This window comes from Tamandua tetradactyla, chromosome 11 (genome assembly GCF_023851605.1).
Source record: "Tamandua tetradactyla isolate mTamTet1 chromosome 11, mTamTet1.pri, whole genome shotgun sequence".
NCBI classification, from domain to species: Eukaryota; Metazoa; Chordata; class Mammalia; order Pilosa; family Myrmecophagidae; genus Tamandua; species Tamandua tetradactyla.
This window is the reverse complement of record NC_135337.1, coordinates 96,418,907-96,445,566: the sequence shown is the minus strand read 5'-3', so window position 1 is coordinate 96,445,566 and position 26,660 is coordinate 96,418,907. Positions and strand designations below refer to the sequence as shown.

The window sequence follows — 26,660 nt, the reverse complement described above, 5'->3', positions numbered from 1 at the left end:
AGGCGGGTCGGGGACTGTGGGAACAGGGAAGAGTAGCCCCGAACCCTCCAACCCCAATACACGGCCCGGGAGGAGAAGGGAAGCAGCCTGCTTCCTGGCTCCGATGCAACCACCAGGCTAACGCGCTTGGGGTTCAGGGGCCCACTAGGACCCACTGCTGAACCCTACCTTTTTCAGGCACTGTTGGCGAGGTCGAGGTGACCCTGGCCTGGCACAGACACCCCAAGACAGTCTGACGTACAACCGAGTAGCTCAGTTTTAGTTGTAGGAGCTTGCCAGACATAAAATTAACAAACTCGCATTTATTTGTGATGTCATCAAACCCTTCCTGCCTCCCCATGTGTCTGTCTCATGCTGGGCAATGCCAGGACCTCCAAGAAGCTTCTAGTCTGGGGAAGAGAGAGGCAGAACCAAACTTCCTGGTCATGGGTTTGGGGCAGGGCCAGAAAAGAGAGTGATAGAGGTAAGGAGGTGTGGAACAGGGAGCCAGCAATCTTCCCGAAGGGTCGTTTGAGATAGGCTTTAAGGGAAAAGTAGGAGTTTTTTCCAAGGAAGACGTTAAATGAGGTTGGGTTGCGAGGAGCCGCGGGACCTCTGAGGAGCCAGGAGTCACAGGTTCCAGAAATCCAGAGCTCCGAGCTTCCCAGAGGGATAGGTGAAAAGCGAAGCAGGTGTATTCCCAGCAGCTCAGAGGTGGTAAAAGGGGATTTTCCTGCTTCCTGCGGTCACAGATATCTGCCCAGGGTGGGGGTGGGGGGCTCCTGGGCCAGCTCTGGGCGGGCAGGTGAGGGGAACCAGTTGTGGGAGGCCCGCCCCGTGCATCCAAGCAGCCTGTTCTCTGTAAAGCAGGTGTGGGGCTGAGCGCCGAGCGCCTGCAGCCTGGGCACCTGGGAATCCACGCGGGACGGGGAAGAGGAGGGGCCTGGGGGCGGGGCCTGGGGCGGGGCCTGGGGCGGGGCCTGGGGCGGGGCCTGGGGCGGGGCCTGGGGCGGGGCCTGGGGCGGGGCCTGGGGCGGGGCCTGGGGCGGGGCGGGCTTACACCGCAGCATTTGACCAACCTGAGCAGCTGTCCAGATGTGGTGGGGAGGGCGCAGCACCTGGGCCTGATTAGCGGTTCCTTCCCTGCAGCCCCGACCCGCAAACAGGTGCCGTCTCCGGGACAAGGGGGCCCTGGGCGCCCTCCCCCTCCCCCTCCTCCTGCGCGGGTGCCCGCCCGCCCGCTGCCGCCGCGAAGGAGCCGCCCCGAAAGAGCCGCCCCGAAGGAGCCGCCCCGGTGCCCAATGCCTCGATGGCCACGCAGCCCAGATCCCTGGAGCAGCCGCGGCGCGAGGGACCCCTCCTTACGGGCGCTGCTGGGACTTCCCGCGGCTGCGGGGCGCCGCCCCCGTTCCTGCTGCTCTCGACCGAGTCCTCTCCCGGCAGCGCCAAGCGGTGCGCGTGGGGCCGCCAGCGCAAGGTGCGGAGTGCGTGGCTGCGCTGCCTCTTCCTGGTGGGCACCGCGGCCAGCACACTCGAGGCCCGCAAGGTGAACCAGCTGCTGGCGCTGGAGGCAAGCGGCGACATCCTGCAGTGGACTTCCATGCTCCTCCTTCAACCTCACGCTCACGCAGGTGGCCGGTCGCAGTGTGGCGGGATGGGGGCCCTGGCGTGCCTCTGGGCCGCCCCCTCCCATCCCCGGTGCATTCACGGGACTTGGAAGGTTCCGTTCAGACCTGGAGGCAGGGGGAAGAGGTCATGAGGCGACAGGCGGGGATCTGAGAGCCTGAGGCCCCAGCTGTGGGTGCCAGGCCACACCTGTGTGGGGGGAAATGGTGGGGGCAAGAGAGGCCCCCTGCCCATGCCGAGAAGCCCAAACTCTGGTGAAAAGGCAGATGTTAAACGACAGTCACACAGTTAACAACAGGGCTCCCAATAGCAGAGGTGGAAGAAATAGCAATAAATGTAAATGTGACAATTTTCAAGCTCTTCTCAGTGCTTCATCTCTGAGAGCCCCCAACATCTCACAGGCAGGTACCAGCAGCGAGGGACATTCTCTCCCGGGCTGCGGGGTGGGGCTGGCAGACGGGACCACCGAGTGGCTGCCGCAGTCCTCACCCCCTGTGCCCTGCTCGCATGTGCTGTTCCTCCAGTGGCAGCAGACATGGTGCACTGATGCCAGCTTCCTGTTCAATGGAGACGACGACGTCTTGGCGCACGTGGGCAACATGGTCGCCACCTCTTCACAGGGCAGCTGATCCACTGTGTGGGCCCCAGCCGGCTGCCCCAGAGCAAGTACCGCGTGCCGCAGGTGGTGACTCCGGGCAGCCCGCACCCTGGGTCTCTTCCCCACCAACGACGTCTTCCTGGGCATGTGCCTGTGGTGCGCACAGAGGCATCCGCACCGCTGGCCCGCAGACCCCCTCGGCGCGCCTGCCCGCTTTGGACCCCTGCTTCTACGGCGACCTGCTGCTCCCACAGCGCTGCCTGCCCTCCGCAGTGCTGATCGTGGGGGGTGCGCCGAGCCGGCTGCGCTGCAGTGCGGGGGGCGGCTGTGGGGGGGCTGAGGGCGGTTAATTTCCGTTATTATTGTCACGCTTTCTTTTAGTGGTCTTACTTAGCTATTTTAAAAGTCGGCTTGGTTGGTTTTGAAGAGTGTTCATGTTCTTTTGGATTTCTCTAAATTCCCAAATTTATTTAGTTTCTGCACCCAAGGCTGCCCCTTCCTCGGTATCTAAGGGAATTTGACAGCTCTGGGCTCTTTCTGTCGCTCCTGCGCTGCGGAAATTGTTTCCGTGTCTTCTAGGCCACGCGTGACTTTGAGAGGCCACGTACCTGGGCTCTGCCTGCAGGGAAGTGGAGTTTCTCTAAGGAAGATGCACGCTTATTTCTGCAGTCGCTCAGGTGCACTGCCCGCCCGGGATCGTTTGAAGTTGAAGTCTGGACTTGAAACTGTTCTGACATCCCCGGTGCTGTGAATTCCCCCATGGAAGCCCCAGGGGTGCAGACTTGTTCGTTTTCTGGAGTGATTTTTTTTTTTTAAGGAAGATTTGGGTTTACAGGAAGGTCAGGTGTGAAATACTTAACACCTTGCCCTGGTGTGGTTACACCTCGCGGAAGCACATTTTTATAATTGTCCCATTAATTATAGTCCCTGGTTTAACTTCAGGTTCACGTTTGTGTCGTGCACTTCCATGGATTTCCTAAGAAAGTTTATTCTATTACCGTATATACAACCCAGCACTTCCCCTTTTAACCACATTCTTGAATAAGTAATTGGAATATAACTCGTATTCTAGATTCTGACTCTAGGAGTTTGCGTATTCTAATTAGCTCCTGTCAGGGTAATCGGTACTTTCCCGTCTGGCTTTCCCGTCTGGCTTACTTCCCTCCACGCGATGCCTCAGGTCTCATCCACCTTGCCATTTGCATTTGTTGTGGGTTGACAAGAGAAATGCTTGACGCTGTCTAGGGTTACAGAGCTTTCCCGGGCGACTCTTGAGCGGGCATGTCCACCCGCCACCTGGAAAGTGTCAGGCCCCGCAGAGCGTGAGGTGGACGCGCAGGGAAAGGTTCTCATGAGCTGAAGCTAAGTTTAGGGGGGCTGACGAAGTGGGGGGGCTTCAGAAAAAGAAGGGAGCTGGCCGGAACTGGCCAGCCGTATTTAAATGTGGTTTTCGGGGCGAGCTGGATACTTCCATGGAACAGGAGGTGGCGTAGGTCTTCGGGTTTGCTGGGGGGGCCTTGTGGGGGCTCCGGGCTGTCCGGCGAGCTTTCATTGCCCGGTTGAGGCTGCTGCGCTTCTCCGCCTCTCAGTCGGGGGGACACTGGATGGCGCCCGCATTTTGGCATTTGCGAATAAAGCTGCGTGGACGTCAGTGAGCCAAGGTCTGGTCACATCCCTGCTTTCGGGTCTTCTGAGAGAGCGAACCCAGCAGCGGGTGGGCAGGACCACATGGCAATTCTCTGCTTAGCTTTCCGAGGACCCGCCAAGGCCCCGCAGCAGCTGCCCCATTTCACACCCCCCAGCAGTGAGCGCCCCACTTCCCCACCCTCTCAGCACTGGTCCTTTTCCATTTTTTGAACATTTTTTTTATTATGACATATAACATATTTATAAAAAAACAGCGCATTCCAAAGTACTTTGTAACAAGTAGTTGTGAAACAGACGTCAGAGTTTGGTATGGGTTATGTTCCACAGTTTCAGATTTTTCTTTCAGCCTGCTCCAAGACGCTGAAGACTAAAATAAATATTTACAGTGACTCAGCAGTCATCCTCCTTTGCTGAGTCCGACCTTCTCTGTATAACTCCACCATCACCTTTGATCTTTCCATCCCTCTCTTTTTAAAAAATTTTTATTAACAAAACCAATCAACATACAATATGAACATTCTCTTTTTTATCACATAGTTATATATTCATCATCATGATCATTTCTTAGAACATTTGCATCAATTCAGAAAAAGAAATAAAAGGACAACAGGAAAAAAAAATTCATGCATACCATAACCCTTACCCCTCCCTTTCATTGATCACTAGCATTTCAATCTATTGAATTTATTTTAACGTTTGTTCCCCCTATTATTTATTTATTTTTATGCTATATGTTTTACTTGTCTGTCCATACCATAGACAAAAGGAGCATCAGACACAAGGTTTTCACAATCACACAGTCACATTGTGAAAGCTGTATCATTATACAATCATCTTCAAGAAACATGGCTACTGGAACACAGCTCTACATTTTCAGGCAGTTCCCTCCAGCCTCTCTGTTACACTTTAACTAAAAAGGTGATATCTATTTAATGTGTAAGAATAACCTCCAGGATAACCTCCCGACTCTGTTAGGAATCTCTCAGTCATTGACACTTTATTTTGTCTCATTTCTCTCTTCCCCTTTTCAGTTGAGAAGTTTTTCTCAATCCCTTGGTGCTGAGTTCCAGCTCATTCTAGGATTTCTGTCCCACGTTGCCAGGAAGGTCCACACCCCTGGGAGTCATGTCGCACGTAGACAGGGGGAGGGTGGTGAGTTTGCTTGTTATGTTGGCTGAGAGAGAGGCCACATCTGAGCAACAAAAGAGGTTCTCTTGGGGGTGACTCTTAGGCCTAATTTTAAGTAGGCTTAGCCTATCCTTTGTGGGGATAAGTTCATATGAACAAACCACAAGATTGGAGGCTCAGCCTGTTGCTTTGGTTGTCCCCACTGCTTGTGAGAATATCAAGAATTCTCCACTTGGGGAAGTTGAATCTTCCCCCTTTCTCACTATTCTCCCAAGTGAACTTTGCATATACTTTTTAATTCACTATTCAAATCCTTCTGGGATTTATTGAGGCATCACACTGGACAAACCTACAAAATCTCATGTCCTACTCAAGGTTCCATGTACTTATGGTGTTCAATTAAGCTGTCCACATAAGTTGTATTAGGAGATGCACTAGTCAAAATATAAATTTTGTACCAAATAAATATTTTTTTGCTTTAGTCTCACACATAAGTTAAAGTTTTAAAATATTAATTACCATCTATTTACAACACCCTGCATAATGACATCTCTTTGCTCGTCCTCATGCAAAACATTGTAAAACTTGCACATTTAGTCACTATCATTATACACTCTAGGCATTCTTAGATTTTACCATCTCAATCTTTATCGTATATCTTTCCTTCTGATTTCATTTGTACCCCCAGCCCTCCTCCCTCTATCATTCTAACATTCAGCTTCACTCAGTTTACTGACATTACTGTATTACAGTTAGGTAGTATTATGCTCTCCATTTCTGAATTTTTCACAATCTGCATCCCTTCATTTCCTGTTGCACAGTCTGCATCCCTTCAGTTCCAATTACCCAATATCTGCCCTATTTCTATCTCCTGATGGTCTCTGTTCTTAACTGAAATTCTCCAAGTTCTTTCATTAATGTTAGTTCATATCAGTGAGGACCATACAGTATTTGTCCTTTTGTTTCTGGCTAATCTCACCCAGCATAATGTCCTTAAGGTCCATCCATGTTGTTACATATTTCAAAACTTCATTCTGTCTTACAGCTGCATAATACTCCATCGTATGTATATACCACAGCTTGTTTAGCCACTCATCTGTTGATGGACATTTTGGCTGTTTCCATCTCTTTGCAATTGTAAATAATGTTGCTATAAACATTGGTGTGCAAATGTCCATTTGTGTCCTTGCCCTCATGTCCTCTGAGTAGATACCTAGCAATGGTATTGCTGGGTCGTATGGCAATTCTATATTTAGCTTCCTGAGGAACCGCCAGACTGCCTTCCACAGCGGTTGCACCATTTGACATTCCCACCAACAGTGGGTAAGTGTACCTCTTTCTCCACATCCTCTCCAGCACTTGTCATTTTCTGTTTATTGAGAATGGCCATTCTGGTGGGTGTGAGATGATATCTCATTGTGGTTTTGATTTGCATTTCTCTAATAGCCAGGGACATTGAGCATCTCTTCATGTGCCTTTTGGGCATTTGTATTTCTTCTTCTGAGAAGTGTCTGTTCAAGTCTTTTTCCCATTTTGTAGTTGGATTGTCTGTCTTTTTGTTGTTGAGTTGAATAATCTCTTTATGTATTCTGGATACTAAACCTTTATCTGATACATCGTTTCCAAATATTGTTTCCCACTGTGTAGGCTGCCTTTTTACTTTCTTGAGGAAGTTCTTTGATATGCAAAAGCATTTAATTTTGAGGTGTTCCCATTTCTTTCTTTCTTTCTTCAATGCTCATGCTTTGGGTGTAAGGTCTAGGAAACTGCCTCCTATTATAAGATTTATAAGGTATTTCCCTACATTTTCTTCTAACAGTTTTATGGTCTTAAATCTAATGTTTAGGTCTTTGATCCATTTTGAGTTAATTTTTGTGTAGGGTGTGAGATATGGGTCCTCTTTCATTCTTTTGCGTGTGGCTATCCAGTCCTCTAGGCACCGTTTATTTTATTTTATTTTTTATTTTAGTAGCATAAATACAATCTAACATTTCCCCTTTTAACCTTACTCAGATATGTAATTCAGTACTGTTAATTACATTCACAGTGTTGTACTATCATAACCACCATCCATTACCAAAACTTTGACATTGTCTTAAATGGAACTCTGTACATTTAGCCTTAACTCCCTGTTCCCAAACCCCATTTCATCCTCTGGTAACCAGAATATTCTAGATTCTTAATCAGTGTGTTTGCTTATTCTAGTTACTTCGTATCAGTGAGATCATACAATATTTGTCTTATGATGTCTGACTTATTTCACTCAACATGAGGTCTTCAAGGCTCATCCATGTTGTCGCATGGATCAGAACTTCATTCCTTTTTATGGCTAAATAATATTCCATTGTTTGTATAGACCACATTTTGTTTGTCCATTCATCGGCTGATGGACACTTGGGTTGCTTCCATCTTTTGGTAATTGTGGATAATGTGGCTGAATGTTGGTGTGCACATACTATTCAAGTCCCTGCTTTAGTTCTTTGGGGGTATATCCTATTTAGAGGGATTGTCGGGTCATATGGTAGGCGCCATTTATTGAAGAGATTGTTCTGTCCCAGGTGAGTTGGCTTGATTGCCTTATCAAAGATCAATTGTCCATAGATGAGAGGGTCTATATCTGAACACTCTATTCGATTCCATTGGTCAGTATATCTCTCTTTATGCCAGCATCATGCTGTTTTGACCCTGTAGCTTTATTACATGCCTTAAAGTCAGGTAGTGTGAGACCTCTGACTTCATTTTTCTTTCTCAGGATACTTCTAGCTATTTGGGGCATCCTGCTCTTCCAGATAAATTTGGGTTATTGGTTTTTCTATTTCTGAAAAGTAAGTTTTGGGGATTTTAATTGGTATTGCATTGAATCTTTCAATCAATTTAGGTAGAATTGACATCTTAACTATATTTAGTCTTCTAGTCCATGAGCACGGTATGCCCTGCCGTCCATTTTGGTCTTCTGTGATTTCTCTTAGCAATTTCTTATAGAATTCTCTCAGTCCCTCTCTTTAGGGGTGTTTGGGCTCTGCCCATTCTGACTTTTTCATGTTGAAAGGGGATGTCAGTAATACAGAGTAGGGGGATGGAACTAACTGATATTCTGGAGAAGCTGGGCCCTCTAGGTTTCAGGACTTATCTGGTCCAGGGACTCATCGGGGGGGTGTAAGTTTCTGGAAGGTTCCTCTAGTGCATGGAACCCTTGTGGAATCTTATATAATGCCCCAGGTGTTCTGTAGGGTTGGCAGGAATAGTCCTGGTTGGGGGGTGTCACACCATGGTAATTACCATCATCTAGCTAAAACTTGTATAAGAGCAACCTCCAGAGTAGCCTCTCAGCTCTATTTGAACTCCCTCTGCCACTGATACTTTATTAGTTACACTTCTTTTCCCCCCTTTTGGTCAGGATGGAATTGTTGATCCCACGGTGCCAGGTCTGGATTCATCCCTGGGAGTCCTCTCCCACGTCACCAGGGAGACTTTCACCCCTGGATGTCGTGTCCCACGTAGGGGGGAGGACAGTGATTTCACTTGCAGAGTTGGGCTTAGAGAGACTGAGCCCACATCTGAGCAACAACAGAGGTTCCTGGAAGTAACTCTTAGGCATCCTATAGGTAGTCTCAGCTTCTCCGCTACTACATAAGCACCACCGGAATGAGCCTCGTGATCGAGGGCATGGCCTATTGACCTGGGAATTCTCAAGTTTGACACGGTATGGGGGCTTCCCTGGTGGTAAAGCTTAATCGTTTCCTATTTTCCCTCCCATCCCTCAAGGGACTTTGCCAATACTTTTTAATTATCTGCTCAACATACCCTGGCATGTATCTGGGCGTCACATAAGCTATACAGAATCACAAACCCTCGTCCTCCTTCTGGGCCCCTGTGTTTGGGTGGTTTAAATCAGCTAACCAGATGGGTTGCTTTAGATTATGTGCTACAGAGAATTTAGGTTTTGGATGATATAAACCTCTCTTCTTTTGGTCTCATAGAGTAGGTGAAGTTCTAAAATACAGAAAATGTCTCCCTTACCCCTGTATTCTGACTTACCTTAGTCTTGACCTGCTCGGCTTCACTGTTATCTCTAATTGAAGCCTGACCTCTTTTTCAATTTCTTTAACAGTTGTTGCAGTGGCAATGCCGACTTTCAGAGCTGCAGAACCCCTCCTCTGAGACTCAGGTGTCACCCAGGTACCCAAAGTTCCAGGGAGATACCATATATATATATATATATATATAATATATATGTATAACCTGTACATTACAGCTTCTCACAATCTAGAAATAACACTTACAGCTCCGGACTAAATGTGACCGCTGTAAGAGCTTACAATGTAGGCCCGAATTTTCTTCTAGGTATTTTCTAAAAGAGACTGTACAATATTTGCTCTTTCATTTGTGGCTTATTCTCTATCACATAATGCCCGCGGGTTCACGCCCACCATTGCCTGCCTCACGACTTCGTCCTTTCCACAGCAGCAATATTCCATCATCTGTGTACACCGCGGTTCCCCTTCTCAGTCAGCATGTCCTTCGGCCACCTGCATCCTTTGGGCATCATGGATAATGTCCCAAGTCCATGGTCCACCCATGCTCTCAATTTTAGACCACTTTCATTGCTCCAAAGAGACAAATAACTGATAAACACACCCTCACCAGATGGCCAGATGGAAAGTCCAAACCTCCCCTTATCTCATGTCCCCCCTGCCCCCGCCATCATCTACCCCTGTGGTCGCTGTGGCACTGCTGATGTTTTCCTGTTACACCCAGCCCAGGACAGGCAATAGCGGTTCCCCCCATACCCTGAACACTCTTTGTACAATATTCATACTTTGCAAGAACTTATTTCTATGAGTAGTGTTGATTGGTGGACACGAGTCTATAAAACCCCTCCCAATCATGTTCACCTTCAGTATGGCAACACGCCTTACAGACACACCCATGAACTGCCCTCACTCCTATCCATTCCCTTATACTTAAGTTCACCCTCATTAGCTAACCGTTCACCCGTCTCTAGCTTCCGTGTATCTCTAGGTCCCCTAAATTCTGTGTCGTAAGCCTCTGACTTTACCTTTGCCAAGTTCATAAAAGCAAAATCATACGATATCTGTCCTTTTGTGTCTGGCTTATTTCACTCAGCATTATGTCCTCCAGGCTCATCCACATTGTCATGTGCTTCAGGACCTCGTTTCGTCTTAATAGTTCTGGCTCTTATATTTAGGTCCTTGATCCATTTTGAGTTGAGCTTCGTGTGTGGTGTGAGGTACGGTCCACCTTCATTCCTTTGCTAATGGACACGCAGTTTTCCTGTCACCATGTGTTGTACAGACTATTCTTTTCCCATCGAGTGGACTTGGCCCTCTCCTGGAAAATGCATTGGCCGTAAATTAGGAGGGTTGATTTCTAAACTCTCAAATCAATTCTGTTGGTCCTTGTATCTGTCCTTGTGCCAGAACCAGGCTGTTTTGGATATTGTGGCTTTGTAACCAGGGTGGGTTTGATAAATGAACTTTCCCACTGGTAAACTCCTACACATCCTTGAAAACCCACCTGGTACTGCTCAGACCAGGCCGCAGCACACTCCCTCCTTTCCACGTGGCTAATGGTGAAAGCATCGCTGCTGCGCATCCATCCCCTCTATCTGGCTCCCACTGCCCAGCCCCGACCTCGGTCATGGGCTGGACGGGAGACAAGTTCTGGCCACGGGTCAAGGCCACCTTAGAACTCCTGGGTCCGAGTCCAACTGACGTCAGCAGCTCCCTCCAGCCTGGGAATGCGGGGCCTGTGCTCACCTCCCACCCCCCACCCAGGTCCCTCAGGTGGTGGGTGGGGCCTGGAATGCCATTGCCCCCCATGTCTCGCAGCTCTGGAGGTGGCTGTGCTGGGCCCAGGGAGAGGGGGCCCCCCACACCGCCACTTGCGCCCTCCAGGAACTTGGGAGCTGCACCGCCGTGGGAGGGGAGGCCGGGGCCCTGGCGCCCTGAGCTCCTCGCTGCCCCCACCCCAGGGCCTCAGCCGGTAGAACAGGGCTGGGGGCGGCTCCCCAGGGAATAAAGTTCTGCAGGGACTTGGAGGGTTTTTGTTTGCCTTTTTTTTGGCATGGGCAGGCTCAGGAAATGGAACTCAGGTCTCCGGCATGGCAGGTGAGAATTCCGCCACTGAGCCACTGCTGGCTGCCCAGGTTATCTTATTTATTAATTTATTTATTTACTTTATTTTTATTTTCTGGGTGCGTGGTTGGGGAGTTGGACCCGGGTTTCCCGCATGGAAGGCGTGCATTCTACCAGGGACCAGCTGTTTGTCCTTTTAATGGCAAGTCTAGACACAAATCCATCTCCATTGCCCCATCCCGCTGGGGAGAAGGGGCTGCTTGGCGGGGGCGGGGCTGGGGGGGTCTGGGGCCCCCTCCTGTCCCCAGTTGTGAGGAGCCTGGGGGTTTTCAGAGACTTGGTTCCCGCCGGGGTCACATCCCAGTACCTCGGGTTGGGGGGGCGAGGGGCCCAGGCAGGGGCACAGAGTCAGGTCCTCCCTCCGCGGCCTCGGCAGAGACCCGGGTTCCCAGCCCGATGGGCCACCCCCTTCCTGATGGGCCGTGACAGTCGCCCTGAGCCTCGGTTTCCCCCTGTGTGCTGACGGCGCTCAGTCAAGGCCCGCAGGAGGAGCAGGGGGTCCGGGCGGCCAGCAGCGAGCTCGAGCTCACACAAGGGGTGGCCCGCCCTTGTCCCCTGTCCAGAGAAATGGCGAGGGCAGTGTGGGTTCTGCAGGGGGTGTTTGTTTATTTGAGGGAGGGAGCCAGGTGGCAGGGAGTGGCGTCTCAGGCTCGGCGTTGGGTGGCCGCTGCTCTGGTGCTTTCTATAACGGGATCCTCTGGGCCAGGGGGTGGGGATGGGGCAGGGGGTGGGACTTCTTTCCCCACAGTGGACGAGGGGTGCTGGTCATCTGGGGGAAGTGGTGAGCTCCCCATTCCTGGAGGTAACCAACAGTGCTCCCCTCAGCATGGGACGTGGTGGGTGCTCTGTGGCCTCGGGAAGTCGCCAGACCTGCCTTGGGGTCTGCAGAGACAGTGCCCAGGGAAGGGTCAATGGGGACAGAATGTCAGCAAATCCTGCCAAGTACAGCCACGGAGGCAGCAGCTGTGGGCAGGGTTGCTGGGCAGGGCCCTGCGGCGACGATGGGGAGAGGCCTGGGGCGGGGGCTGCTGGCCGGTGTTCCCGTCAGCCACCAGGCCCTGGAGGTGTCGTCCTTCCAGCCACTGCAGCAGCTCGCCTGGGGACAGAGAGGCAGTCAGGGTGGCGTCAGCCCGCCAGTGACCCACGACACGCTCACCGTGTGCGTGGATGTTAGCAGCCAGCACTCGTAAGCACCTACTGTATACCAGACGTTCGCTTCCTCACCACCTGTGCAGCCCCCGCTGGTCACGCCCCCACCCCATGGGTGCTCACCGAGCCCACAGACTCCAACTGGGACCCACGGACACGCTCAGCGGGTGACACGTGCGCGGGGGTGCAGGCGGAGGGCACACAGCCCGTGCACATGAGGCGCCCCCTCGCACTCAGCCCCCACGCCCACGGGCACCTCCGCAGTCACAGACACGGGGCCACACGCGTGTGGAACAGGCGTGCGAGCCTGGCGGGTGCACTGCGGTGGGCCAGGGCGGGGCCAGCCAGGCTCCCCCCTCGGGATCGGGGTCGAGGTGGGTGGGCGCAGGAACCCAGAGACAGGTTTTATGGGGGTTTTTTTGTTTGTTTTTAATCCAAAATGATGGGAAATCTCCCAGGAGCAAAGTTCAGCCTCCCGAATAAAGACGGCCCCGCCCTGCGGGGAGTACGTCCCTTGCGGAGGTGCCCACGTGCGCCCGGCGGCCCCGCGCAGCCCGCACCCTCGACCCCCAACCCCGCGCCCCCACTCACGGTCCCCGCGGGCCTCGGGCGCCCAGCGCGGGCCCCCGCACAGCCGCACCAGCGCGCGCCCCAGGCGGCGGCCGCACAACTTCCCAGGCGCGGCGGAGCCCAGCAGCAGCAGCAGCAGCAGCAGCAGCAGCAGCGGCACCCAGGCCGGAGCGCGCGGGGCCATGGTGGGGAGGTGCCCGCCCAGCCCAAGCCCCCCTTATAAGGCCCGCCCGCACCCAGGGACCTTGGAGGAGGGACGCAGGCTGGGCAGGGCGGCCTGGGAGAAGGTCAAGGGCAGGGTCCCGACCAGGGTCCCTCTGCCAGGGCCGGGGCCTCGGGAGCACCTCCCCGCGGGAGCACTGCGCAGGGAGGCTGAACTTTTGTACAGGGAAGTCACCCGCCTCGGGGCAGCCCCGGCAGCCTGGAAAAGTGTCAGGGCCTCAGCGTCCCTCAGGAAACTGAGGCTCACGGGGCTGGAGGTCCCTGCTGGCTCTGCCCCCCACCCAAGACGGGGAGGCTCCTCGGGCTGGCGGGGAGAGAAGCTCAGAAGGTCCTCAGTGTCTGCTTATGCCCTGCCTTGGTTCAGGGGGCTTGTACCCTGTTTACAGAAGGGGGAAACTGAGGCTGGAGGGGGCGGGGAGGAGCCTCAACCAGAGGGAGGGGGTGCCGGGGCCCCGGAGGCTCCCCCCTTTCAACTTCCCAGCGCTAAGAACAGGGACAGTGCAGTTTTCGTCTTGGCCCCCACCTCTCCTCAGCTGCTCTGAGCCTCTCTGTTCTGTATCTGTGTCACTCTCTCCATCTCCGTCTCTCTGTCTCTGACTTCCTCTCGTTTTCCTCTTTCTCTCCCCTCCCTTGTCTCTGCTGCTCTTTCCCTTTCCTTTCCATGTTTGTCTCCTGTTTGCTCTCTCCCTCTTTCCCTCGTTTTCCCCCTCCTTGCTATCTCTGTTACTTTCTGTCTCTCTCCAGCAGCCCTGGAGGGACACAGGGGACCAGCTCTGCCCCTGCTGATGTTCTCCTCCCCAGCCTCGCCCCTACCCATCACCCCTAGAGCAGCCTGTCCCCCACCCCAAAGGCTGCAATCAGCTCCCCCAGGATGGAACCCAAGGCCAGCAGCTGCACCTGGCGCTGAAGGCCTGTCCTTGGGGCTCCGGCCAAGGCCCACGCAGCTGTCCCCAAGAACCTCCTCTCCCAGCCTACCCTGAAGCTGCCACGGGCCCCACCCAAGGGGTCTCTAAGCCCCCACCCTAACCATGTTTCCTGGCCCCGTCATTCCAGGCAGCAACAAACCACCATTTCCACTGAGCCCTTTTATTCATTCAACAGACCCCCCTGGTGTCCCCTCTGTGCCCACCACAGGCTAGAGGCCTTAGCCTGGGTGCCCCAGGAACCCCCAGGCTGGTAGTAGCGAGTGGAGACAAAGCCAGGCGCAGGCAACCCAGCTCCAGGGTCTGGGCTGTGCAGGAAGGGAAGACAGGGCTGGGAGAGTCATGGCAGCCCAGGGAGGTTGTGAGGTGATGGCTGGAGTTCTGAAGGAGGAATAAGAGTTTTCCAGGGAGGCCGAGGGTCAGTAAGTCCCTGCAGGCAGATGAAGCGATGTGATGGGGGTTATGTGGACAGAGGCTCAGGAGTCTGCCCCCTCCAGAGACCAGCTTTGCATGACACTCAGGAGGTTTTCACTCTGTACAGTTGTGCAGGGGAATGGGGGTTCCGGTGCTATGGTGCTCCCCATTTTGCAGGAGATGGAACCGAGGCCCAGAGAGGGGAAGCAACTGGCTCACAGTCACACAGCATATGAGTGGCAGACACAGCTCTTAAGCTCCACACTCGGAGCCTCTTTGCCCTCAGCACGCTCTTCCCCCTGGTGAGAATGCCTTTCATTGCCTGATGGCCTGAACAGCTCCGGACAGGTTCACACCTCATCCCTCACAAGACCCTCAAAGGGTCAGGGCAGAGCAGGCCCCATTTTACGGGAAGACAAAGTGAAGCTCCGGTCCCTGAGGGGACCCCACCTCCTGCTCCCTCACACCCTCCCAAACATATGGGTCCCCTCAAAGGAAGTTCCCACTGGGACAGCTACTCTTGGCTCCCTCCAGCGACTCAGAGCCATGGGGAGAGGATGCTCAGAGGCGTTCCTCTAGAGCCCTGACGTCCCAGCTGGGAAGAGGCTGAAGCCGCAGGTACCAGGGCCGGGGTGGGAGGGCCTTGCTGCAGCCCCTCGCTGGCTGCTCCAGGGGTCCCTGGGAGTGTCCCGCGGCAGCCCTAGGCTTGGCTTCCACTCCACAGCGCGTCCAGCTGGGGGCCCAGGGTGCTGAAGGCCGGCCGGTCCTGGGGGCTGGGGGCCCAGCACAGCTTCATGAGCTCGTGGACCTGAGGGGGACCGAGCAGAAGGCGAGAGCCGCGCGGCGCTAAGAAAGCGACTGGATGCACCCTGCCCTGCTCCCAGAGAAGAGCACCCCAGCCCCCCCGTCACTCTCCCACGGGCAGCCCCTCCCCCTTGGAAATGCATGCTCCCGTCCCCTCCTGGCCCCGCGCACAGCACAGAGCTGGTGTGAACCAGAACCGGGCAGATGCTTCACAGAGTTAGGTGGTCACCCTCAGGTCACCAGTCTCTATTGAGCACCGACTGTATGCCTCCTCAATGCTGAGCACACAGGCCATGGCCAGACTGCCTCTCCCCTCACCCCCAAGGGGCTTCATTCCCAATTTGTAAATGTGTAAACTGAGGCTGGAAAGCATTTGCTACTTGCCCATAGGTGACTGTGTGGCAAGGTCGAGGCCAGGGTGGACACCATGAGGGGCCAGCTCACTAGCCAGAGACCCTGTAGGAACCCACAGATGGGAAACTGAGGCAGGCCCTGCTGTGCTCACCTCCCCAGGGCAGCCGGGGGGTGCCGGCAGCCTCTGGCCCTCCGCAAGCAGTTCCAGGAGGCGGCAAAGCACGGGGGTGTCTTGCTCATACCCCATCATCCGCAGGAACTCCTGGGGGAGGGGGAAGGGGCCGTGGGGGAGGGGCTATGGAGGCGGGGGAGGGCTCCGAGGGGGGGGGGAGGGGGCGACTCACGGCCGAGGGGCTGCAGCTCTTGTCGCAGTAGGAGAAGAGCTCGTACAGCACCACCCCGAAGCTCCACGCGTCCGATTGGCAGGAGAAGATGTTGTCCGACAGGGACTCAGGCGCGTACCTGGGGGCACAGAAGGGGTCTGGGGGCGCGGGCGGCGGGGTTGGGGGGCGGGGTAGGGCAGCCCGGGCGGGGTCAAGGCAGGAGTGGGGCTATCCTGGGGCAGGACAGGGGTAAGGAGGGGGCAGGGTGGGGGGTCGCGAGGCCACGGTGGGGGCGGGGCTAAGGCAGGGCCGGGGCGGGGGCGGGGCTCGAGTGGGGCAGGCGGGGCGGGGTCCCCACCAGAAGATGGGGCTCTGGCCCGGCTCGCGGACCACGTAATAGTCCTTGTCGAGCGGCAGCAGCTTGGCGAGCCCGAAGTCGGCGATCTTGACGTGCGCCTCGCTCTCCACTAGGATGTTGCGCGCGGCCAGGTCGCGGTGCACGCAGCGCCGGGAGCCCAGGTACTCCATGCCCTGCGGGGGCCGCCGCGTGAGGCCCCGCCGCGCCTCCCCCGCCCTGCTCGCCCGGCCCGCGCCGCCCGCCCGCACCTTGCAGATTTGGGCGGCGTAGAGCAGCAGAAGGCGGGCGTCGAGGCGCGCGCGGTGCCGCTGCAGGTAGTCGCGCAGGCAGCCGCTCGGCAGGTACTCCATGACCAGGCGCCGGCTCTGGCGGCCTGCGGGGGACAGGGGTCAGCGCGCGGGGCGGGGCAGGGGTCGGCGCGCGCAGCCCCCTCGCCACCCGGCCCCGGACCGGCGCTCCCGGAAACCTCACTGCGGCCCATTCTCAGACAGGGGACACAGAGGCTCAGGGAGGCCGACGTGCCCAAGGCCGCCGCAGGCAATGGAGGTGCCGGGCCCACACGATGGCGGCACAGGGGCCTGCAGGGTCCCGCCTCGCCCCCCAGGCTCACCCGGGCCATAGCTGACTCCGCGGTACTTGACGATGAAGTCGCAGTGTAGCGCCTTCAGGATCTGGATTTCCCGCTGGAAGTCCCTCTGCTGGTCCGGCCCACTGTGCTGCAGCTGCTTCACGGCCACCAGGGCCCCCGTGTTGTCGCCCAGCGGGTCGTAACGGCACAGCTCCACGCTGCCAAAGTTGCCCTGGGCACGGCAGGGCTGGTGTCTGGCCCCAGGCCTGCCCCCCACCCTGTCCACCCCATCCAGGGCCGGTGCCTGCCCCCAGGCTGTCCCCCACCCCACCCAGCCCAGCTGCCATGCCAGCCTCACCTTGCCCAGCTGCGAGATGTATTTGAGGTGTCTCTCCTCGAAGATGGTGGGGTCCTGGCAAGTGTAGAACTGGGCATCACTCCACAGACCATCACAGGGTGCCAGGGAGACAGGCGTGGGGTCCGAGAGGAGCTCATAATCTGGGGCACACAGGCAGGGGGTGAGGTGCGTGTCCCACCCGGGGCTGGGCTGCTGACGTGACTTGCTGGGTGACCCTAGCTCGCATGACCACCCTGTCTGTGCACTGACAGAGCTACTGCCAGCCAGAGGGCACTCTGCGGGCGAAGTGAAGGCAGCCCCCTTGTGCACTGCACATCCTGTGCAACCATCCATGCCTACAGACACACAAAAGAGGGGCACAGAAGACCCCCATTTTCCAGTCCCCGCTGCTGCAAGGCTGCCCCCGTGACTGAACTCAGTGACCCGTGCCTGATCTGCAGAGGGTCCAATAGGGACCTGCAGCCCTGGGGCGGCCTCTTTACCTGGACGAGAGAGAACTAAACACCCCCCACGTTCAACCCTGAGCTGAGGGCCCGCTTGTTACATAGCTGCCGTGGCTCTCAGTGACTGTCACGGTCACCAACTGTTCCAGTTTGCCCACCCCGCCCCTCCTGCCCACGGGCACCGGAAGTGATGAGGCCATTGAGGTCGCGGATGATGGCACGGAAAGAGGGCCTGTGGCTGGGCTCATAGGCCATGCACTGCTGGATCAGGAGGGCCAGCTCTGTCCACCTGGGGGCCGGCAGCTGCTTCCGCTCCTCGTAGAACTGGAGTTTCTGGAGGCAGGAGGGCGCGCTGCTCACCCCGCCAGAGCTACCCGACTGCCCCTGCCAGGCTTCAGGCCCCCTCCGGCCCCGGAGCTGCCAGGGCCATGGGGTGGGGCACTCACCTGGGCAGGATCCAGGGCGCTGAGCGGCACCGCGACACCACTGAAGACCTCCCAGACGGTGGCACCGAAGCCCCACTTGTCGGCCTCCAGACCCAGGGGCCGGGCGTCCTGTACACACTCGGGGGCCACCCAGGGGATCCTGTCGGTAAGCACTGGGGGGCGGGGTGGGGTCAGGACTTCTCCCTGCAGCTGGGCCTTGCCCCCCACACCCCTGGCACTTACTCTCAAGGCTGAGCACGGTGGGGCTGACCCCAGGGTCGCTCAGCTTGATGAAGGGGGGGCTCCCATCCACCCCCTCGCGAGCCAGCAGCACCTTCCGGGCCGAGACGTTCCCATGGGGGAGGCCTTTGTCCTCCTATGTGGGCCGGGCATGGAAGAGTGTTTAAGGAATGAATATTCTGGCTGGTAAACTCCTACACATCCTTCAAAGTCCACCTGGGACTGCCCAGACTCTACCTCAGCATCCTCCCTAAATATCCAGCCCCCCATCACCACCACCAGTCCCCACTATCTTTGAGACAAAGTCAAAGCTCCTCAGCCTGGCATTCAAGGCCCTTTAAGATCCAACTCTTGCTGACTTGTCCCATGAATTATTCTCATCCACACTGCCCGCCCTGGTCTGGAGCCATTGGAGCTGCAGATGGGTCCCAGGACATGCAACACCCTGCCCAGCCTGCAAGTCTTTGCCCAGGCTGTGCCCTCAGTCGGACATACTCTCCTTCTATTCTCCTCTTACTGAACTCCCACTTAATCTTCACGGTCTCTGCTCCTGTGTCCTCTCTTCTGGTAGTCTCAGTTGCTGCCCATCCTAATCACCGACTACTCCCCCCAACTTTAGCTCCATGGAATACTAGTGTTCCCTTCCTGTACTCTAACCCCGTCACCTCGATTTCAAGTGCCCTCCCGTCTTGGACCCACACCAAACTTCTATCTATACCTCAGAGCCCACCCGCAAAGTTCCCTCCACCCAGAGGACTGAAGGTTGGGGGAGGCAGAGACGGGACTCACCAGGTAGTTGAGGGCATAGGCCAGCTGCTTGACCACCTCCAGCTTCCAGCTGGCCAGCACCAGGTGTCCCTGCTTGCGCAGGTATGTGTCCAAGGCCCCCAGGTGCACAAACTCCTGCACCATGATGCCTGGCGAGGTGCAGGGCGGGGGGCTGGCGTCACTGGGCTCAGCATGCGCCACCACGGCCCATCTCAGGGGACCCTTGAACCCCCGCACTGACCACTCCACCTTCTGCTGCCCCATCTGAAGCCTCCCATCTCCCTGGATCGTTTGCCTGAGGTGGTGCCAGGCTCTGCACCTCCCCCCAGGTCTCGGAGCGCACCCCGCCGCCTGGCCTGGCCCCTCTGCGCCCCTGGGAACCAGCGGCCTCTCACGGCTGCCCCGCCGCGCTGCGCGGTCCCCTCACCCCCCCCCCCCAGCCTGCCCCATTCCATGCTGAGTCTTCGGCTCCCAGCACCTGTGTGGCTCCCAACAGTAGCCGCTGACCTGAGCTGATGAGGGCAGCGAGGTGAGTGGGGGAGCCCCACGGCCAGAACGGGGACACAGCCAAACCCACACTGGACAAGACAGTTCTGCTGGGGGTGGGCTTGGGGGGAGTGGGAGCCTGCGGGTGAGGGCGATGTGCACAGAGGAGGGCCCTGAGGCACTGTGTGGAGTGGGGGACCTGGGGGGCTAGGGGACTAGGGGGCTGGGGTACTCACTGTCTTCGGCTACACAGACGCCGTGCAGCAGCACGAGGTGCTGGTGGGACACCTTGTTCATCAAGCTGGCTGCCTCCAGGAAAGACTGGGAGGAGGGGAGAAGGCTGTGAGACCCCCCCACGACAGCCCCTGGACGCCCGGTCAGCGGTAGAGAGGGCTGCAGCCTCCCCCGTGGCCAACCCCCTTGTTCCCCTCCCTCGCTCCCGTCCAGGCCCCCAGCCTCCGCGCTGTCCCTCCAACAAGGCAGGCCTAGTGCTACCTCAGGACCTTCGCACTGGCTGCCCTCTGCCTGGCGCGCTGTCATTTGCTTCTAAGCCCCCCAATTTGTCTGCATTGTGCGGTTCGGAGCTGCAGCAGCTGCCCTACCCTTTTCCCAGAGCCCTGTGTTCTGCGCCCCCCGTGCCCCCTGCCCTGCAGCTGCCTCTCACCTCCATGCAATGCCTGTGCTTCGCCACCATCACCTTCAGCAGCACTTCCGTCTCCCGGGCCACCCCGTCAACAGCCTCGTGGCGACAACCCCGGTAAATCTTGGTGAAGGACCCGTGGCCCAGGTTCTCATGCTGCAGTGAGGGAAGGCAGGAGGGGCCTGTGAGCGGCTCCCAGGGGCCCCAACCCTGGCCCGAGGAAGGCACGCACAGCTGGACCCATCTCACAGGTGGGGAAACAGAGGCACAGGGGCTGCCCCCGCCGAGGCTCTCACCCACTGCAGGCTGCCGGCCGGGATCTTGTGGAAGGTCAGTTGGCTGAGCAGGTGGCGGGACCGGGCCAGTGCGGCAGGTGAGGCCAGGCGGCTGCAGCCTCCCCGAACCACAGTGAGGTTGGACTTTTCTAGGGAGGGAAGGTCAGAGATGAAAGGCACCCCAGGCTCCCTGTAGTGGTTTGGGGTCTGCCCCCCAGAAGCTGACACCGGAAGAGGACTTGAGGGCACGCAGGATACCCAGGAGGGACACTGGGAAGGCCCGGTGGGGGACAGGGAGGGAAGGGGCCCTGCAGGGGGACCACAGGAAGACAGGACTGGGCACACGCCGGAGTCGTCCCATCTGAGGAGTCTGACAGGGTGAGATTTACCCAGAGAATGAGACAAAAGATGCGGACCAGCCCTAGAGCTGTGCTGGCTCAAGCCATGCCTGATGGCAGCCTCCATGAGCCAGTAAATCACTTTTCTTTCCATAAACCCCCCTGACCACACAAGAGCTGTGCAGGGCAGAGCCAGGCAGGGCCAGGCTGCTCAGGTCAAGGGACGGGATGGGCTCACCTTTGGGTCTGGGGGCGCAGCAGGAGGTGAGGCTCAGGGCCACCCCGTCCACATGCAGCCCACCATCGTGGCAGGCTGCGAGGAGCTCGCGGAGGCTGCTGTGGGGCCGGCCCAGACCAGCCAGCGAGAAGGTGCCTGTGGGGTCCCGCCGGATGAGGCAGCCCTTGTAATCGGGGCCAAGCGGGTTCTGCGGGCAGGAGCGGTCCCTCAGCACCCCTCCCTCCTCCCCACCCCCTTCCAGGAGCCACAAGCTCCTTCCAGTCTCCTGGCCTTTGCAGGTGCTGTTCCTCCCCTGGGAATGCTGTTCCCTCCTTTCCTCACTGGACACATGCCCACTCATCACTCAGACCTCAGGGTAAACACCACCTCCTCCAGGGAGCCTACCCTGGTCTCCTGGTCCCTAGCACACAGGCCCTACTTGAGGGTGGGCTGAGTAGGTGGGCCACCAGCCTGACCTTGACACAGACGGTGAGGAGGAAGCTGTCAAAGTCCTGGGGGCTGCGGCGGAGCACGTAGGAGCCTGGGACTGAACCCCCCATCTTGAGCTTGTCAATGGCGAAGTCCAGGCTGTGGGGAAAGTTGGGGGGGGGAGGCAAGGACAGGGACCCCTAAACAAGCCTGGATATGAGTCACAGGCCCTTGTAGCCCTGGATCCTGGTGAGCCCCTGCCTGGGGGGGCGTGGGTAAACGACCCACCCCGGGGACCAGGAGATGGTCAGAGAGAGGGAGCAGCAGGGCAGCGGGCCACTTCCGTGGCTTGATGCCTTGTCCAGGTGGGCTAGCTGGAGGCAAGGCCGCGGAGGCCTGAGCAGGGGCTATGCGCGCCCACGTGGGTGGGGCCAGGGGCGGGTGGGTGCGGCTCCTACGTGATGGGGCCGTGGCACAGCATGGCCGCCTCCTCCAGCAGCCTCGGCGGCGCCACCTCCTTGCAGAAGAAGTGCCCGGAGTCGGTGGTCAGCCGGAAGTAGCCGTCCAGCAGCGCCACGAAGGACAGCGCCGTGGCCAGCCCCGGGAACTCGGCCTCCTGCGTGGGAGCCGCGTCAGCTCCCGTCGCGCGCCCCCGGCCCCACACCCCAGCCCCTGCGTCCCGCGCCCCGCACCCCGGTCCCGCAGCCCGTGCCCTGTGCCCCGTGCCCGCGCCCACCAGGGTCTGGTTGTCCGTCCTGGTGATGGCCACGAGGCGCTGCTCGCCCGCCGGGCCCACGCGCGGGGCCTGCTTGACGCTGACGTCCACGATGTCGGGAAAGTCGCAGAAGGGCTGGAGGGGCTGGGAGGGGCGGGGCGGAGCTGGGCTGGAACCTCGTCCCCGCCGCGCCCGAGCCCCGCCGCGCCCGAGCCCAGCCCCGCCCACCTCGTGGTCCCCCGGGCTCCAGGCGAGGCCGCTGGCTCCGTCCACGCGCAGCAGCCCCGACGCGTCCAGGCTGCCTGGCGCCCCCGGGAAGGCCACGCGGAAGGTTTCGGCGGCGCCGGCGGGGCCGAGGCGCTGCAGATCCAGGATGTACTTGGCCATGAGCGCGTGCCGGTCGGCCTGGCAGGCGGCCACGCGGTGCAGGGCCCGGCGCACGGTCCGGCGGATGCGCTTTCGCGTCACGAAGCTCAGCCCCTGGATGAGGGCGCGCAGGCCCGGCGGCAGGCAGGCCTTGTAGCTGTGGGGCAGGCGGGGGCCTCAGTGAGGGCCGGGGTGCCCTGGGGCGCAGGACGGACCCCGCCGGGCCTCACCTGACGGTCCTGAGCAGCTCCTCAGGCGGCTGCGCCCGCTCCTGCGCCATCCGCGCCAGGTCCAGTACAGCCAGGCTCAGGCACTCGCCCTGCTCCTGGAGGCCCAGGCCCACGGCCAGGCGCCCGCTCACCAGGTCCCCGCGGTGCTGCCGGCACAGAGGTCAGCCCGGCCACCCACTGCTGCCCCCGGCCCCCCCGGGACTCTCAGCCCAGGGCTGACTGCAAGCCCCAGGGACCCACCCAGGGGGACCCTACCAGGGTGAGCCCAACCCAGGGGGACCCAGCTCCAGGCCCAGCCCACGCAGACCCCACCTGGGCAAAGAGGTGCTCCAGGACGGGCAGGTCAAGGACGGCGCTGGCCAAGCCCTTGCGCAGCCCGAAGCGATGGCATTTTTCCAGCCCAAACCAGTCTGGGAAGTAAAAGCTGCGGACAGGGTGGGGGGACCTTGGGGTAGAGGTCCTGGCCGCATGGGGGGCGGGTCATGGGGCGGGTCTGCTGAGGCCGACAAGGCCAGGCTGCGCCCTTGGCCAGCCGTGTGGCCTTGGGGAAGTGGCTCACCCTCTCTGGGCCCTGCCTCCTTCTCCGTGGAGTGGGCACGGTGGTCCCCCAGCCCCGGGGGTAAGATTGGGATCTCACTGTTGTCATAGCCTCCCACTCCCCAAGCCCTCCGCAGAAGGCGTCTCATTTTAACCCCTCTGTGGGCGGGGGATGGGGCGCTGCCTACCGGAGCCGGTACACAAGGACTCGGGTGGCCCCGTCTTCCACCGAGAAGACGTGGCTCGGGGGGAACCAGCAACTCAGGTCCTCCGTGGCCAGAGCAAACAGGGGGTGATACACGGGCAGGATGCCTGGAGGGGTGGCACCTCAGTTCCCTCCTGAGTCACCCCAGCCTGGGACTCCCCACAGCCCCACAGATTCTTTCTCACCTCCAGCTCTGACCCTGGGTCCTACCCCTGCTCACACACTCTCCAGGGCTCCCCGTTGCCCTCAGCCTGCTTTTCAGGGTGCCCACCCCAGACCACACCCTTCCACTCTATGCTGGACCTGAGGGATGATCAGTGGCTCCCACCTTGTGCCATCATACTTCCAGGACTTGGCACATGCCATTCTCTCTGCCTCAGATGCTCCTCTCTTACCAAACTCCTACTCATCCCTCAAAGCCCCAGATCCCATGCTGCCTCCTGCAGGCAGCGATGCCGGCTCCCTCTCTGGGCCCCCTACACCCCTATCCTTCCCTCTGGTCCGGCTCTCTGAGCATCCTCTTACCGCTGGCCTTGGCAGCCTGTACACACAACTCCTCGGCAGAGTGGTCCCCAAAGGAGAAGCACAGGCGCTCAGGGAGCCCAGAGCCCCGAGGGGGCAGCAGCACATGCAGGGTGCCAGCCTCTGAGGACGAGAGGCTGTAGGAGCGCTGTGGGAGCAGGGGAGTCTCCTCGCTTGGAGGGGCCATGGGTGCTGCCACCTGGGGATGGGGAGAGGGGCCCCTGGTCAGGGGGCCTGGCACGGAGGGGTTGGAGCCCCTGAGAAGGCAGGGCGGGGCGGGCTGAGCATGGGTGCCGTGGGCCAGGGCGTTACTGCGGGCTGGAGGTGGGGACTCTCCCTGCGGTGCCCAGGGCAGACATCTCCAATCGCCTGCCTTCCCCCAGCCCTGCCTGGGTAGGCGTGGTGGTCAATCACAGATGGCCCCGATTTCCCAGCCAGGGAGCAGAGGGGGTTCCCCATGAGTGCGTGGGGGGATGGGGGGAGACGGGGGATCTAGGGCTGGGCCCGGTGTGTGGGCCCGGGTCTCTGTCTGCTCCCCTGCCCCCCTCCAGCTTCCTCACTTACTCCAGCACCTTCTTGGTGCCCCTCGGGCCCCCAGCTTGGAAGCCCTCCTGGTGGGGCACAGGAGGGAACCGCCCCCCATCCCGAGATCCCCAACTCCTCCCTCAGGCGCCTCAGGGCTCAGCCCCCACCGCTACCCCTGTGGGGGGAGTTGGGTTGGTGGGGAGCCACTCAACCCTACCTGCGGGAGGCGTGAGGGGTGGGGAGCTGCGTTTCCCAGGGTGCCCTGGGATGGGTCCCGGGGCGTAGGCACTCCAACTCGGAGCGTGGCTGGGCCCCTTCCCCGCAGGCCCCCGGTTGGGGACACCGCCTGAGCTGGGTCACCTGCCCCCACCGGCGCACCCATGGCCCCCCCATAAAGTGCCCCCGTATAGCCCACTCCGGCGGCGGGAGCCCCCTGACCCACCTGCGGAGCCCCCTGCGGCGCCCGCCCTCACCCGTGGCCTACGAGGCCCAGCCTGGAGGGAAGTCCCAGCCCCTTCCTGTGGGCACCGCTGCTTCCTGAGCCGCAAACGGAAAGTCTGCGCTGGGGTAGCCGGGTGGGGAGGCCAGGGCCTGGTGGGAGGGGCAGAACGTTCCAGAAGCTCTGCTCAGATGGGCTGCTGGGAACCCCAGCCCTAAGGAGGCGGGGCCAGCGCGGAGGGCCCAAGGTATGTGGGGGGGGGGGTCTCGGCACCCCAAACCTCAGGCCTCAGTTTACCCGCGGGGCAGCCTGTGAAGCGCTGGATTCGCCCCAGGAGAGGTGGGGACGTTGCTGGACGAGGTCAAGACCCCTCTGGAGGGATTTCCCTCAGGGGACTCAGGGAGCTCGGGGCCCCAGGTGCCAGGCCTCCCTGCGGGGGACCCAGAGACCCCCAAGGCCATTTGGGGTGGACTTTCAGATGTCCTCTGCATCGCTGGTCCGATCACAAGGCCGGGCACATTAGGGTTTCTGGAAAGGCCTAGTTGCCGCTACCCACCCAGGCACCGGCAAACACCCATTAGACGCCTGCTGTGTGCCGGCACTGACACAGCGGGCTGCCTGGAGCGGTCCTGGTCAGCGCAGTGACACGTGGGCCCTGGAGGATGTGACTGGACCCTGCAGGGCGGGCAGGGCGTGAGGGGAGGGGGCAAATCCAGGCCAGGGCATTGGGGCCCGAAGGCAGGAGGGGCAGCCTGTGTCCTCCGCGCAGTGGGGTGCTGAGGCTTGTGGCAGGAAGGGGGGGGGCTCGGCTCTCGTGACATCTCTGCTTCCGGGGTGGCTGCGGCTGGGGCGGGGCAGGCACCTGAGGGAGGACGTGCGGGTGGGGACTGGCGGCAGGAAACGGGTCTGGCAGGGGGCTGGGGCCGCCCCCGTCAGGGTTGGAGCCTTCAGCACGCAGATGCCCCAAACCTCCTGCCGGCAGAAATCCCCGCGTGCAGGCTGAGAGGAGGGGCGGCGGGAACAAAGCCCAGCCCTGCGGAGGCCCACAGCGCTGCTGTCCGTCGGGCGCACCCGAGGCCCGTCCGGCAGTGACGTGCCCAACACAGCCGGCCGGGCCCTGGCGTGGGTGCAGGGCTCCAGGAGCACGTGGCAAGCGCACGCCCCCTCCGTGCTAAAAACGCGCAGCCAGGTGGGCGGAGCAGGGGCACCCACTCGCAGCCAGCGCAACAAGGCAGGAAAATGAACAGCTTAAGGACTGGGAAGCAGGGAGTGGAACTGCCCTGTTTGCAGACGAGGATGTTTATATAGAACATACGAGGGGAGCCGCGGCCACTCGGCGGGAATAAATGGGCTCCAGCGTCACAGAAATCCTTTGACTACCTACACCCTGGCAGTCCACATTGGAAAGGGAAGTATTTGTGGAGTCCCATTTGCTGAGGCGCACGATAGAATGCCCAGGGGTGAGTCTCCCGAAGGCGGCCAAAGCCTTGTGGAGGACTGAGTAACATCCCGAGAAAACCGCATAGTCTCCGCGGCCGCGGACGGCGGGGGCGGCGAGGGGGTGTCTTCGCGCGGCCAAAGCGCACGCGCGCGGAGGTCGCCGGGCGGATGGCGCGTCCCCGCAGGCCGTGGCGCCCGGGCCTGGCCCCCGCCCGCCCCCGCAGCGCCGCGTCCCCTGCCC

The 26,660-nt window shown here is 59.2% G+C and overlaps 2 protein-coding genes across 4 annotated transcripts; both read right to left on the bottom strand.

Moving 5' to 3' along the window:
• Positions 1 to 11,722: 11,722 nt before the first annotated feature.
• On the bottom strand, positions 11,723 to 13,039 carry INSL3 (insulin like 3). The gene is made up of 2 exons (XM_077119650.1): positions 12,877 to 13,039; positions 11,723 to 12,232 (listed from the first exon to the last, which is right to left on the bottom strand). Exons 1-2 carry the CDS (start codon positions 13,037 to 13,039, stop codon positions 12,045 to 12,047), a joined length of 351 nt encoding a protein of 116 aa, XP_076975765.1. The 3' UTR covers positions 11,723 to 12,044.
• Positions 13,040 to 14,147: 1,108 nt separating this feature from the next.
• On the bottom strand, positions 14,148 to 25,101 carry JAK3 (Janus kinase 3). 3 transcript variants are annotated; one of them, XM_077122159.1, is made up of 24 exons: positions 24,983 to 25,101; positions 24,019 to 24,214; positions 23,477 to 23,600; positions 23,064 to 23,175; positions 22,752 to 22,897; positions 22,384 to 22,678; positions 22,177 to 22,299; positions 21,899 to 22,056; positions 21,488 to 21,599; positions 21,033 to 21,219; positions 20,478 to 20,605; positions 20,206 to 20,337; positions 19,778 to 19,862; positions 19,077 to 19,204; positions 18,291 to 18,423; positions 18,069 to 18,220; positions 17,805 to 17,955; positions 17,180 to 17,319; positions 16,864 to 17,053; positions 16,502 to 16,626; positions 16,254 to 16,426; positions 15,917 to 16,034; positions 15,724 to 15,834; positions 14,148 to 15,222 (listed from the first exon to the last, which is right to left on the bottom strand). In XM_077122159.1, exons 2-24 carry the CDS (start codon positions 24,200 to 24,202, stop codon positions 15,115 to 15,117), a joined length of 3,315 nt encoding a protein of 1,104 aa, XP_076978274.1. In that variant the 5' UTR covers positions 24,203 to 24,214; positions 24,983 to 25,101; the 3' UTR covers positions 14,148 to 15,114. The 3 variants fall into 3 exon arrangements, with proteins under 3 accessions (XP_076978274.1, XP_076978275.1, XP_076978276.1); XM_077122160.1 differs by having other exon boundaries at positions 25,014 to 25,101; XM_077122161.1 differs by lacking the exons at positions 14,148 to 15,222; positions 15,724 to 15,834 and having other exon boundaries at positions 15,924 to 16,034; positions 17,180 to 17,233.
• Between the last annotated feature and the right edge of the window lie 1,559 nt (positions 25,102 to 26,660).

Excerpts from the sequence above, each read along its gene's own strand:
- INSL3 (XM_077119650.1), bottom strand. The coding sequence starts at position 13,039 with ATGGCCCCGCGCGCTCCGGCCTGGGTGCCGCTGCTGCTGCTGCTGCTG. Across the intron at positions 12,233-12,876 it reads GCCCGAGGCCCGCGGGGACC|GCGAGCTGCTGCAGTGGCTG; the intron begins GTGAGTGGGGGC and ends CTCTGTCCCCAG.
- JAK3 (XM_077122159.1), bottom strand. The coding sequence starts at position 24,202 with ATGGCCCCTCCAAGCGAGGAGACTCCCCTGCTCCCACAGCGCTCCTAC. Across the intron at positions 23,176-23,476 it reads GTCCTTGTGTACCGGCTCCG|CTTTTACTTCCCAGACTGGT; the intron begins GTAGGCAGCGCC and ends CCCTGTCCGCAG. Across the intron at positions 18,424-19,076 it reads CCTATGCCCTCAACTACCTG|GAGGACAAAGGCCTCCCCCA; the intron begins GTGAGTCCCGTC and ends CGGCCCACATAG.